Source organism: Hydra viridissima, unplaced genomic scaffold, assembly GCF_058129835.1.
Source record: "Hydra viridissima isolate aposymbiotic clone 2 unplaced genomic scaffold, HvirCarnegie_v1 scaffold_11, whole genome shotgun sequence".
NCBI classification, from domain to species: Eukaryota; Metazoa; Cnidaria; class Hydrozoa; order Anthoathecata; family Hydridae; genus Hydra; species Hydra viridissima.
In genome coordinates this window covers 2,904,714-2,918,085 of record NW_028324310.1, presented here as the reverse complement: position 1 = coordinate 2,918,085, position 13,372 = coordinate 2,904,714, and the positions used below count along the sequence as shown (strand labels likewise).

The 13,372-nt window shown below is 31.3% G+C and overlaps 1 protein-coding gene and 1 pseudogene across 4 annotated transcripts; both read right to left on the bottom strand.

Moving 5' to 3' along the window:
* Positions 1-376: 376 nt before the first annotated feature.
* Positions 377-8,575, bottom strand: LOC149881722 (uncharacterized). 4 transcript variants are annotated; one of them, XM_090067305.1, is made up of 11 exons: positions 8,381-8,575; positions 7,386-7,513; positions 7,111-7,177; positions 6,802-6,915; positions 6,639-6,716; positions 6,340-6,447; positions 4,735-5,140; positions 2,215-2,475; positions 2,009-2,077; positions 1,574-1,627; positions 380-1,334 (listed from the first exon to the last, which is right to left on the bottom strand). In XM_090067305.1, the coding sequence occupies exons 7-11, from the start codon at positions 4,763-4,765 to the stop codon at positions 619-621; spliced, it is 1,131 nt and encodes a 376-aa protein (XP_089923431.1). In that variant the 5' UTR covers positions 4,766-5,140; positions 6,340-6,447; positions 6,639-6,716; positions 6,802-6,915; positions 7,111-7,177; positions 7,386-7,513; positions 8,381-8,575; the 3' UTR covers positions 380-618. The 4 variants fall into 4 exon arrangements, 3 of the variants coding, with proteins under 3 accessions (XP_089923432.1, XP_089923431.1, XP_089923430.1); XM_090067304.1 differs by having other exon boundaries at positions 386-1,334; positions 5,078-5,140; XR_016445141.1 differs by lacking the exon at positions 380-1,334 and having other exon boundaries at positions 2,247-2,475; positions 5,078-5,140.
* An 898-nt stretch (positions 8,576-9,473) lies between these two features.
* On the bottom strand, positions 9,474-11,593 carry LOC149881721 (uncharacterized; annotated as a pseudogene).
* Between the last annotated feature and the right edge of the window lie 1,779 nt (positions 11,594-13,372).

Sequence of the window (13,372 nt, the reverse complement as noted above, 5' to 3'; positions counted from 1 at the left end):
ACGATATGCAAAAGAGAACAATTTCTTGTCACATCGTGTTTTCATGTCACAAAAACCACCACCTCTGTTAAGAATAATTCAGCACCACTCCGTGGGTACAAAAATATTCATTCTCAAAGTAAATCACCCTATTGCGATCACAAAGGGAAGTTGATATAGCGCTTCTGTTAACAGCGTAAAATATCGACTCATTAGAATCACGCCTTTATATATTAACTTGAAATTAACTGCTTTATGTCCCATAGAAAAATTGAATGCTTATTATTTGCAATAAAAAGTGGATTGAAAAACCCAATTAAAAATCTTTTTAAAAAAACATCTTAAAAAAACTGATAAAAAAATGATAAAATCGTGGTTAAACAGGTAAAACAGGTTCAACAGTTTTTTGTAGGACAAGTTTGATACAAGGCTTTTATCTCACAAATCATATACCAACATTTATTAAACTTGCATGGCACAAAAATACATCCAATTTCATTAGAAAATGTCACTACATATATACAATTAAAAAATTCTCGATAAAAAATATGCATATGTATAAATATAAATCTATAATATAAATCTAAATCTAAATATATATATAAACCAATCTCATAATTATTTGCTATATAAAAATATCTAAATATTAAATTCGCAGACAAAGTTTTTATATTTTTTTTCACATTTTATACTTACTCTCTCACCTTTCAATTTTACTAAGCAACAATAGTTTATCTCATTACAAACATTTAACACCCAAGAGTACTCATCTTTAATTCCTTTATTTAGAACTGCAAGTTCCTGCTTCTTCATGTAATGAATTAGTAAATCAGTTACATCCATAAACTTTAACTGATCGTAATCAATCTCGTACCGCTTCAAGTTGGAACTTTGAATCCAATCGCAGAGATCGTGTATAAAACTTGTGCGGCTATGGATTTCAAGAACTAAAACTTCAGCTAACTGTATCCATGGTACAAAAAAAGTTTGGAAATCATCTTTTTCAACAAACAAACTGCCGAGTTCTATAGTCAAACGTTCAACTTTATTTTTTGGAGACCACCCCATTATTCTCACGGGAACTGTGAACTTAACGTTTCGCACGTTGCACGATGACTTCATGATTAGATTTTCATCATCAGGAGTTAAAAAACTTTTGAAAACATTCAGAGAATGCAACTTTATATTAGCATGAAATAAGCTTTCATAAAAATACTTTTCCTGTTCACTTACGCTATTTCCATCAATTATTGTAAGAGTCAATCCCAATCTTTCAAATAGTAGCTTATGATCATCTTTTAAAGAAACTTGTGATTTGAAAAAAGAGTCAAATAGGAAGCTGATATGGGCTGCACCTTAAAAATAAAGGAAAACTTATTGCTTTCACTCAAACTTTCTTCTTCAAACTTTCTTTTAGTAACAATGCAAAAACCTTTCTATTAAAAACCTAGCGTCATCAAGCCAATAGAATTAAATATCAGAATTAAATATTATAGATTTATAAAGTATAATTAAATCGGTCAAACAGAAAAACTCTTATATCATTTGTGGTAGACTTTAAACATGAGGTACTTTTTCTTCAATGAGAACCTACCTTCATAAACGCTGACAAGAATATCAAAAATGTTGTTCTCATCTGCATTATAAGCTAAATAAAAGAGAAAATAATGTGAATTTAGGTAGAAACTTTGAATCTAATACTAGATAAAATAACAACTGTGTAAAATCGAATAAATCAAATAAATTTAAAATATTTTTTTACAAATAAACAGTAATAAAAGATTAGGTTAGTCTTCTGCAAAATCAAGATTATCTAAAAATATATTGAAAATGTCAAAACTATGATTTAAGAAAAATAAAGATAATGAAAAATAATGAAAGAATGTAAACTCAAAGTTTTGTTAACGTTTAAAAGTTGTCAAGTGTGGACCCAATTTAACAAAAAAAAACTATTTCTGTGTGAATTATTTAGCTCTGAAAACTCTGCTACTCAAATATGGTAACATTCTACTTATGTCACAAAAGTTACCTTTTTCAGTTAATTTTTTCTCATTCGGCTGTGGTAGCATGCAATCATGTTTCTTTTTTTCTTCATCAACTATGTTATAATTTTTTAATTTCAGGATTCAAAGAGAAAAAAAGTAATATATATCACATAAAACATGTATGCATCAAAGTTGCAGTTTGGTTTTTATATGCATGAACAAGTGATATTACATTATATAAAAGACTTACTTATCTTTATAATACTTTGCAATGATGCATACTTTTTCATCCTGTACAGAACTGATACTATGCTGTTAATGCAATTGTCAGGAAATGTTTCGTAAAGGAATTTAAAAAACTCTTGCATTTTTTGTGTGTCATCACTATAATCATGATCTAAGTGTTGCAATAAAGTATCAACATCAGGCAGATCTGTTTCCCGTGCAAACTTCCTCCAATCAGGTAAGATTTGTTTGATCAAATAGGTTTGAACCTTCACATATATAATATCTAAAGATAAAAATGTTGCAAAGAGGTTTTGATAAGTACAAGTATTAACCAACATTATTCCCACAAAAAAGTTTTATTTAAGACTGTCATTTGATTCCTATTGCATTTTAATGTGTATATTTGATTCCTGGTGCATTTAAATGTGTGTTTATTTTGGAAATAGTAAAAATTGCGATCATATTTATGCAAATATCCAGGCTTTCTAAATGTTTTAGGTACATCACAAGTACATGGATACAAATACACTTGTTTTGGGTTATTATGGACATTTTTCTGCTTGGCAAATCCTTTAAAAGTCTCTGACAATAAAACTGTAGATCAAAGTGGATGTGCTTGGATATCTTTACTACAAAAAAGATCTAACCAATTCAAAGGTAAATTTCTGTCCCAATATTCTTTCACCTTAAAATGAAATAAACCTGTTTGATGTCACATACAAGAATAACATTCATTAGTTTCATCACATGTTTTGCGTCTTTAACTCAAATGTTGTTAAATAACCAAATAGAAAGAAATGTTTTAAAAGTTCTTAAACAAAAAATTCCCAGGCAAAACTATTTTGTATGTTACTCACTGTAGTAAAATGCAACATCGATTTATCTTCAAGTAACAAATAAGAGACTTGGAGTGAATAATTGCAGAATCAAGTTTGATCAACAAGAAGAAAATATTTGTGAGGATTTTAGAAAAGATAAAAAGAATGTTTCTCCTTCAAATCTCAAATATAAAAATAAAATTACATATTACAATTATGAAAAGTAGCACTACATAACACCTATACTTCCCATAGCTTCTAAGAATTATATTTCATGTGTTTATGAATAAAACCAGAGAAAAACAGTAATATTTACAAAATACTTTTGCTACTGTAAAAGATAAAACATTTAAAAATAAACGAGCCATGTTGATCTTTTTGATTGATACAGCCAGAATACAATATTGGCAACATAACTATGCAATAGCAAGTCAAAACCTCTTAGAAGGTTTTTTAAATAAGTAGATTAAGATTTTTGACTTTTAATATTGTCCCCCCAAAGTGCTTTTATTATAAAATCTATGGTAATAATGTTAATATTTAACACATGTTGCTGAAATTGCTTTTCTGGCCATGAGTAAGACCGCCATGCTCTCTTTGAATTTGTCATGTTGAGTATCAAAGGTATGAGCTTTAACATTCTGAATCATATTTAACAGTTTTTTCTTTATGGGTGGGAACAAGATGCTTAGAACATGTTTTTCAGCTTTGTGAATGCAAAGAATTCAAAGAACCACTGCAACAAAACAGTCTCAAACATCTTTTCCTTTTAGCTTCTTCGAACCACTATGTACAATTTTCCTAATTTAGGAAGATATAACACTGTTCTTCCCTGTAGAGAATTCTGCCAGCTATAATCAGCCCCTTCTAATAATTTGCCTCAACATTCTAAATATCCAACAGGGAAACTACATAAAACCACCAAAGAGGCCCAAAGAATCGACAACATTTAGCAGTCTCCATTGACCTCCCAGTTATAGTAGTCATACTTCAAGGCACTAAGCAACATTTTATCACAACTATAGTCCTTTTTCAGATGCACAGAACTAGCCATAGGGAGAAGTGAATTGCTGTAATGGTTTTTAGAACCCTGCATTAGCTCTAAATGAAGTGGGTCCATTAATTTGGATAAAGCTGATTCCACAGCCCTTTTTGATAGATTTGCTAACACTTTCTCTGATAAGTAAAGACTTTCATGCATCGTTCTACTCTTTAACAATCAGATTATTGATGTCATTCTGTATGGGATTTCTTATCATACACAGCATGCATTATCTCCTCCCCCTTCTCTCCTGCTCTCTTGAAGATGGTTGATTCCTATCTAACAAGGTGACAATCAGTAACACAGGACAGTAGGGTACTTGGGCAATAGATGAAGGAATATTTGGATAAATAATAGAAAGTACACACTTGCCAGTTTGACATTTGTAAGGGTACACCATGTGGAAAAAGCAGTTGTTTGAGTAGCCAACTGTTTACCACAAATATCTTAGGATAACAAAATTTACTATTATCTGTTCCTCTCTGCACCCAACTATAAGAAATGTAGATAAAACCATACAACAAAAATTTACTCAATAGCTATTTTTGTGCAATGTTAAGCATTACGTTTTCCAAAACTTGAACATGTGGTAATGTATAAAACTTTCTTAATTCTGACTGCTTTAAACTGCCTTAAACCATTCAATTTGTAGAAAGAAGCAACAACTGATTGATCAACTTACCTCCAAAAACTCTCTTGCAAGTTTCACACATGAAATGAAGTAACTGGGGCTGCCTTGACGCATGCACAATATGCTGAAAAACTATACTAGTCTTGACAAATGCTTTCACAGAGTGTTTTAAACAATTGATAAATTGTAATAGACAGAGCAGAATGCATCTATGGAGTGTTTCCACATATCATTCTCTTCAAAACTTATATCTAAAGGCTTTCCTTGAAAACATATTTTTCCATTTTATTTACCTTTTGATATCTTAAAATTGCTTTTCTAAAAATATTGCACTAAAAACAATATTAATCATTATTAAATAGTATCATGTCTATAAAAGGACAATGATATGTACCTTTCATTTCAGGGGTGATCTCCATTTCTTTCAACAGTGTACAGTATTGAGAATAATAAGGATCTAAATCAACCAGTAAATTGTTAATTGTGGCACATAGCTTTAATAAAAGTGTAGTCAAAGTTTATTATTCCATAAGAACTATAACAAAAATGGCCTACCATTATCAGAATTTACAACAAAGAGCTTTTCATTTACACACATTAACATCAGTGTGCTACCTTATATCTTAAGTTTTGCAAGGATTTCATAATAGCATAAGAGTTATTTAATTAAAAAGATATCTTCAATTAAAGTTTCCCCTAAAAATCAATATATTACAATACTAACTTGACAACATGAAATTATTCTCTATTTATTTATTCTATATCTCCTATTTATTGTGAAAGATTGTTAAAGTTTGAAAGATTATCACAATAGGCACCATGTAAATATTTAAAATATATTTTAATTATAGCTGCTAAAAACTTAAATTATAGCTGCAGAAAGATGAAGACAGCATAAAAAAAAGAGCTTCTAAAACACTAAAATGCAGCAACTTGATTTCATTTACATTATTCAAATTCTAGTTGTATATGATTTGGAAGATAATTTCATAATGTTCATATTTTGTATAAAAATCATACCCTAGAAACTAATTCTTAGTGTAGCCTCAACAAAAACTGTATAAAAGCAAAAGTGCTGCAAAAACGCTCATTGACATATAATACAATAATGACAAATTATAATCTACAGAATAATTCTTAATGGAATTCACACAATCCATTATTCAAATTAGAGGTGGTCAGACCTTGAAAGTGAACAATATTGAGTGGATTCATAAAAAGTGTAGGTAGTTTTGCTATATGCTGCTGTTTTTTGGGATCATGAATATTAGTTTCACTACACAGCACCATAGCAAAACTATCAGGAGTAAAGTTTGGATCTACAAACAAATATTTACCATCAAAAAAATTGAATTTAAATCAGCATGACCTGATTATGTTTCAAAATACTTCTAAACTAATTTGAAATTAGAAACTTATTCAAAACAAAATGTAACAACTTACATATTTTCAATAAGATTTGTTTCAGTAAATGGTAAAGATCTATTTACTTAATATATGTTTTATTTAGATTTGAAAGAGTGTTTAAGACTTTCTATAAGAAATGGTTTAATGGCCATATGCTAACTTGGTACTGATATGCAAACATAGTATAACAGATCATAAAAAAAAGTTGAATCTTGCTAATTTATCAAATGATAACTTTTGTAAACCTACCCACGCCATCATTTTCTGTTTGTGTCATTTTATTATAATGGTATGGATTTGATGCTAAACCATAATCATAGTAATTTTCTTCAATCTTATCACCCTCACATTTATAAACTAAAATTAGAAAAATGTTTTTCAATATTGAATTTTACATTCACTTTTAAAAAAACTACTTTCAAGTAAATAAGTCTAAAGATAATAGAGTAACTTTTACACCAAGAAAAATAATTAAAACCAAGTTTATCATTTAAGAATAACAACTCTACTTAAAGCAAAGAAGGTAAAGTATAAGAAAAAGCTTTAACCTCGTCCAATATCATCATAAATATCACCATAAATTGCACACGGGTCTGCATAAATGTCTTCTTGCTGCTTTTTTTGATCTTTTACAGAAAAATATTTCATAGTTTTTAAATAACTTTTAATATAAAAAACCTCAAGTGTTTTTATGATAGAAATAAAATTCACCTTTTTCAAGTGGATCGCTAGACATTAGTTTATCGATTTCTTCATATATATTTTCTTCATTATCAGGAATATCATATATATTTGTCAAGATTATTTCTTGGTTATCAGCAGTTGCTTAAAAAAGTGAAAAGTTCTATAAGTACATACTTTAACTTGGGGGGAAATGAACATTTTAAATGGGCTCATCATAAAAACATTGAAAGGTTTTGGAAATGTTTATAAGGCAACACTCCAAAAAAATCTTTTATTAGATGAGATATCAAAAAGCAAAATTAAAAAAACAAAAGAAAGTATACTTCATATAAATACCTTTTGGTACATCAATTTGCAACACAATTGAAGCCAATGATAATGAAGAAACGCCCATAATATATTTCTGTATGATATATATATATATATATATATATATATATATATATATATATATATATATATATATATATATATCATACAGAATGTATGTATGTATGTATGTATGTATGTATGTATGTATGTATGTATGTATGTATGTATGTATGTATGTATGTATGTATGTATGTATGTATGTATGTATGTATGTACTTTATTTCAATTTACAAATTTACCACATTTTTCTTTTTGGAAGTGATCTTTTTAAATTTATTCAACGCTGTTTCAAGGCTCATTGAACAAATCATATTTGGTCCAAAAAAATGTAACTTCAGCAGCTGCTCTTTGTTTTATTTTATTTTCACTGTAAAGAAAATTTAAATGCCATTCAAAGCAAATAAGAGATATATGACATTTATTTACTTATTCTATAATTCATTTTTATTCATTAAATAATTAATTTTTCTTCCTGTCATATTCAAAATTGTACAAAGACATATCTACCTCATAAGAACCCTTAATGTAAAAAAAAACACAATTTCACATTTGAGCAGCTTAAATTGCCAAGTAAAATTAGAGGAATATCTTTATGTTATGCTGAGTAAGTGTACTTTGAACCTTCATTTACTCTATTAGCAAAGCCTATGACAAATAATCAACTGGATGTCTGTCATATCAAAGACAACTTCGGTTCATATAAACTGATGATGCCTATGAACTGCACTCTGATTAAGACTGTATTTCTTGTCATTCTTCCTCAGAGTGAATACAGCAAGTTTCAACAGGTATTCAACTTTGCCTATCTTTCCTGGATTCAAGTTAGCAACATTGTATATTGTTATCACAGAAAAAAATAAACTATTTAAATGCTAAAAATCATTGATATTTAATGAAAAGGAAAAAAAAAAAAAAATTCCAAACCCAAACCAAAACCAAAATCAAAACCAAAACAAACTTTTAATTTACTGTCTGAAATCACAAATTTGTTTAATTTTCTACAAGTGAATATTGACAAAACAAACAATATCGCTAACTTCAGTAACAAAAGAGGAAAGGAAACAAAATTTGCTTAATACATCAATGAGGGGAGGATCAAAGGTATGTTAATCCTACAGTTTTAAATAATTTTACTTTTCACTTTAAAAATTCGTTGGAGAGAATATAGATGCATTTAAATTGAATAAAAGTATGAATTAAATATTGAAAGTTGAATAAAAATAATGCAACTCACATGAATTGTTTCTTTTACATCATATATTGATACACAATATAGGTAATTGCTGGTTTTAATTCTTACTTGTTTAATTATTTGTTGCAATAAATCTTTTTAATTATTTATTAAAGTTAAATATTAATAAAGAATTGCTAAATTTTATTATTAAAAATATGCTCGTTTAGATGAAATTCCTATGTGTTCCTCGTGAGAGACCAGGAGAATTTAAGTTTGATGAATTGACGTTTGATGTTTGAGTTCGTATTTACCAAACTTTCGTAACTCAAGTTACGAAACTGGTTTATGAAACTCGCAGGGAAACTAGTCGCAAACGTTTCGAAACTCTAACTCAGCAAGAGTTATGCAAACCAGGGCACACAGTGAGTCAAAAAGGTGAATAAACAGCAAATATTATGACCCTCAAATAAAAACGCGTGATTCATCAACACTTGCGTTAATGGTCAGAAAAATTAAATTTATCATTAGAAATAAACTTTCCGCGTACTTGAGACGCATATACGCATATTACGCGCACTTATGCGAGTCAGTTTAATTTACGCGCAGAAATAACAATTCAAAAAAGATTAGACTTCTCAATTCCAAATACCATGTAATAAAATGTCACGTATTTTTAAAATAAATTTTACATTTACCTCAGGCGCGTACTAAGTCTTCTACGCGCACAAAGAGTAATTTATAGGGATGGCACTTTTACTTATTTTAAAATCTTAAATAAATATCTTAAATATCTAAAAGTCGAGTGTGAACGTGTTTCGAAATCGTTAAAAGTTGTATAAAATTTAATTAAACGGTTTTGAAAGTCGTATTACTTCGAATAAAATATATTTTCGCGGTTTTCAAAATCGTAAAAAGTTGTATGAAATTTAATTTGACGGTTTTCAAAATTGTATTAGTTCAAATAAAGTATATTTACGCGGTTTTCAAAATCGTAAAAAGTTATGTAAATTCGAAAATGGCGTGTTTTAAAATTGTTTAAAATTTCTAACGGCTTTCAAATTCACTTCCAAAAATTAAACTGTCTTCGAAATCGTTTGAGTAAACGAAACGAGTGCATACAAAAAGTAAACAAACGAACGTCGCGTGACTTCGTTCAGGTTTTAAGCTCAATGACTTCAAGTTCAAGTTTAATGACTTCAACTTCAAGCTCTATTAGCAAAAATTTTAAAGTGAAGTGAACTGATAAGCCATATTTTAAGCTGAACTTGTATGTGGCTGTACTAGTACTGTTATGCTCTTCCCTTCTATTCTCCTAGACTCCTACTCTATCCCTTAGATTTGGAAAAAATCACAATCGATGAGAAGCTGACTATGTTCAGGTTCAAAGACATCGGTATAAAGTAAAGTGAAGTGATAACTGGTTTGGTATATGCTAGCAATCTCTGCCCTTCTATTTCTTAATAATAAAAATTTGAAGTATACACTACAGTAACATTACAGAAATACAGAATATACAAAAGATATGCTAAAACCCTTTCATTTATTTAATAATCATTCTAGATTTCATAAATCCAACTCCTTAAACATGTGAAAAAATTATTTGCATATTATAGATTACCTAATCTTAAATAATCCCAGCATGCTTCCCTAGTAAAGAATATTTAGTTGTCCGCTTCCAGTCTTTCATTCTCATTTTTTTGTGCAAGTTCCTGGCCTTGGGAGCCTATATGATGTCTGTCTCACCTTTCCAGTTCAACAATACTGGAGTTTACATTTTTAATGTGGCGGTATCATCATCATCATCATCATCATTATCATCATCATCATCATCATTATCATCATCATCATCATCATCATCATCATCATCATCATCATCATCATCATCATCATCATCATCATCATCATCATCATCATCATCATCATCATTATCATCATCATCATCATCATCATCATCATCATCATCATCATCATCATCATCATCATCATCATCATCATCATCATCATCATCATCATCATCATCATCATCATCATCCTAGTCTGAGTAATCATCACCATTTTGATTTCTGTCTGGAGCAGATCTTGCTGCCATTTGCTCTTCCATGGAGTGGTATTCCCAAAATGGTTCAAAGGAGTTTAACAGATCGAAGTTCTCGTTGATGAAGACCAACTTTTCAGTGGTTTTTTAGACAACCTGCATCTCTTTTGGTGGACCACCTGTCCAGCTTCACTAAAGGCCCGCTCACTTGAGACACTTGAGGCTGGCAGGCAATAATACTCCCGTACAAGTCCTACCAAGATGGGCATCTCTTTGCGATGCGTCCTCCACCAGTGAGGACATTAATCTTCGAATCTATCACAGTTGTTTTTCTGAATTTTGCCCACTCAACGGAAATCGGAGGACCCTCAGCTGTAGCATTTGTCTGCCTGAATTGGCTGGACACAGTCTAAAAGAAAGGAAGGAAGTTAAACGTTTAGAAAACTTCGTATAACTTCGCTTTCTTTCATCTAAAATTGTTTAAATTCAAATAATTTTTAAAAAGTTCGTTTAACTTTGAACCGCCTCCCCCCCCTCTCCCCCGTATGGCATCGTATCCTCAAATTAAAATTTTTATGACTTTGTTTGTTCGATTGCATTAAGATTAGTAGATGTATATTTAACTAGTTTTAAAGAAATTTATTTTATATTATACTTAATAGCTATTACCTTTGCTGCTGCCTTCCGGAATTCAGTCTCACCATCATCTTCAAGAAACTCATGGGTGATCTCATTTGAGACATTGATTGTACCTTGCTGGTTTGACAGCCAGTCTGCTGTTGTAGGATGACTGGTTTTCAAATTGTCAAAAATCTCATCCCTGACACCATAAGGGTGCAGTTGTTGGCCTTTCAAGAAGGGGTGCAACAGGCAGCCTACAGCATAAGGCATGATGTCACATCCTCCTCTTGGGAATCATTTCTCAAGTTCTACAATAAGCTCAACCATGAAAGGACCTACTCCAGTGACACTGTTCTTTCTTATTTCTTTGACCCTCAGAGAAGCACACCTATCCACAACATGAACAATGGCTGTCAGTGCTCTATCCATTGTAATTTTCTTATCACTCGACATTGACTCAGAGATGACTCGGCATGTGGTCAGGAGTGGCAGAATGGTTGCAACCAGCTCAAATTGTCTCCGGGCTGACAAAAAGGAATGGGTGTGGTCCATTCCTTTTTGTCAGCCCGGAGAGCACAGAGCACACTTTGAAGATGGTTGATGTCTAGGAGCATCATCATTTGGACAGAGTTCCATCTGGTTGCACAAGGAGCAGTGATCTTTCTGTAGGGTACTGAAACAAAAACTAAAATAAAATTTCGCAAAAAACTTCGCATGAAATCGTAAACTCTTAGAAAACTTTGTTTGAAATTAAAAAATATTTGTAAAAATTTGACATTAAGTTGTAAAACTTCGTATTCTTATCTACTTAAAAAGTTAAAATTATTACCATTCATCTCGAGGCGCTTCTTTTTCAACACCCCTTCAGCAAGAGGAGAGTGATGGAATAGGGCGGAGATTGTCCTGTATGCATCGATAGCAGCCTTGATATCAGGCTATTTGTTGACAGTCCTTTCCAGGGCCATGTTAAGCTTGTGGTCAATGCACGTGACTACTAGAAAAGGAGAGTTCTGGCTCATTTTCTTTTTGATGCCCGTTTTGAGTTTTTTTTGATAATCGCGGGTTTTAAATTTTTGATGCCCGTTTTGAGTTTTTTTGATAATCGCGGGTTTTGAATTTTTTTGATGATGGGTTGAAAAAATCAATAGGAGGAGGACAAAAACATTTTTTTTCATGACGTGATAAAACGCGTAATGAAAAAAAGTTTAATGGTTGTAAAGGTGTTTAAATCATGCGCGAAAAATTTCTTTTTTTCTTTGTTCATGCTTTTGTTCTTGTTTTTCTTCGAGAATTGATTTGTATTTTTCCATTTCGCGACATTCAAATCCTTTGTTCCTTAAATATTCAATGGGGTCAAGTGTATTTATGCTTTTAATTTTTCCGTCCTCATTTTTCAAGATCCTTGTTTTTCCGTTCATTTTAATATGCCAAGAATTTTTTTTTTTTGAAGGATTTTTGAGAATGGGTCTAAGAAGCAATCAAGATAAGATGGGAACATATTTTCTGTCTCTTTTGAAGTATAATCCATCTTTAAGTGAGCTTCCAGTGACCCAAGGTGTCAAAAACAGTCCGTCACCTTTGTATGTGGCAATTTTCATTCCTTTTCCATTGCTTTTGAGGTAAGCAATGCCATTTCCAACAATTTTTTCGATCAAAGTGGGTGCAAGAGCTCCCAATAAAGGTAAAAAAAAAGGAAGAAACCCTCCTTCTGATTTTATTCCATTTCCCAAAATTTTGTCGATCATATTGGAACCAAGAGAAGAGGCGACACCGCCCAAAGCGGCCTTTGCAAAAACTGGGACGGCTTTGGCTGCAACCCTTCCCAATAAAGATAAAAGAGCACCAAGAAATCCTCCTTCAACTTTTGCGTTGTGTTCCAATTGAGTTTTGCTCATTTTTATTGTGACTCCAACTCCTCGATTGAGAGCGTCCACAATTTTTCGGTGTTGTCTTTCTGTTAAAAGTAAAATGTCGTTTCCGTGCAGATTTTCTTTTGAAATGCGGATGCTCGCGGGTTTTCCTTCAATGATTGATTTTTTTATTTTGTCGATCTGTCCCTGAGACACGTTTAATTTGACACGAATGTAATTGCTCATTTTTAAAATGTCGGAAAAAAATATTTATTTCACTTCTCGAATGTGATAACGGATCGTGATGTCCTCGCCGCGAAAATCGATTAGATTACCGTTTTGATCGACAACGCGTGTGATCATCGTTGAGATCTCAGGGACTTTGACAGGGAGGTAAACCAAATGGGTGGGTCTTTCGATGATTTTAAAGCCAGGACCCACAGAGGGGTAAAAGGAGTAAATGCAATTTAATTGTGAGCCATTGATGTATGCCGATCCGATGACGTTGTTGACGATTCTGATCGTGTTGACGTTCGTGATTCTGAC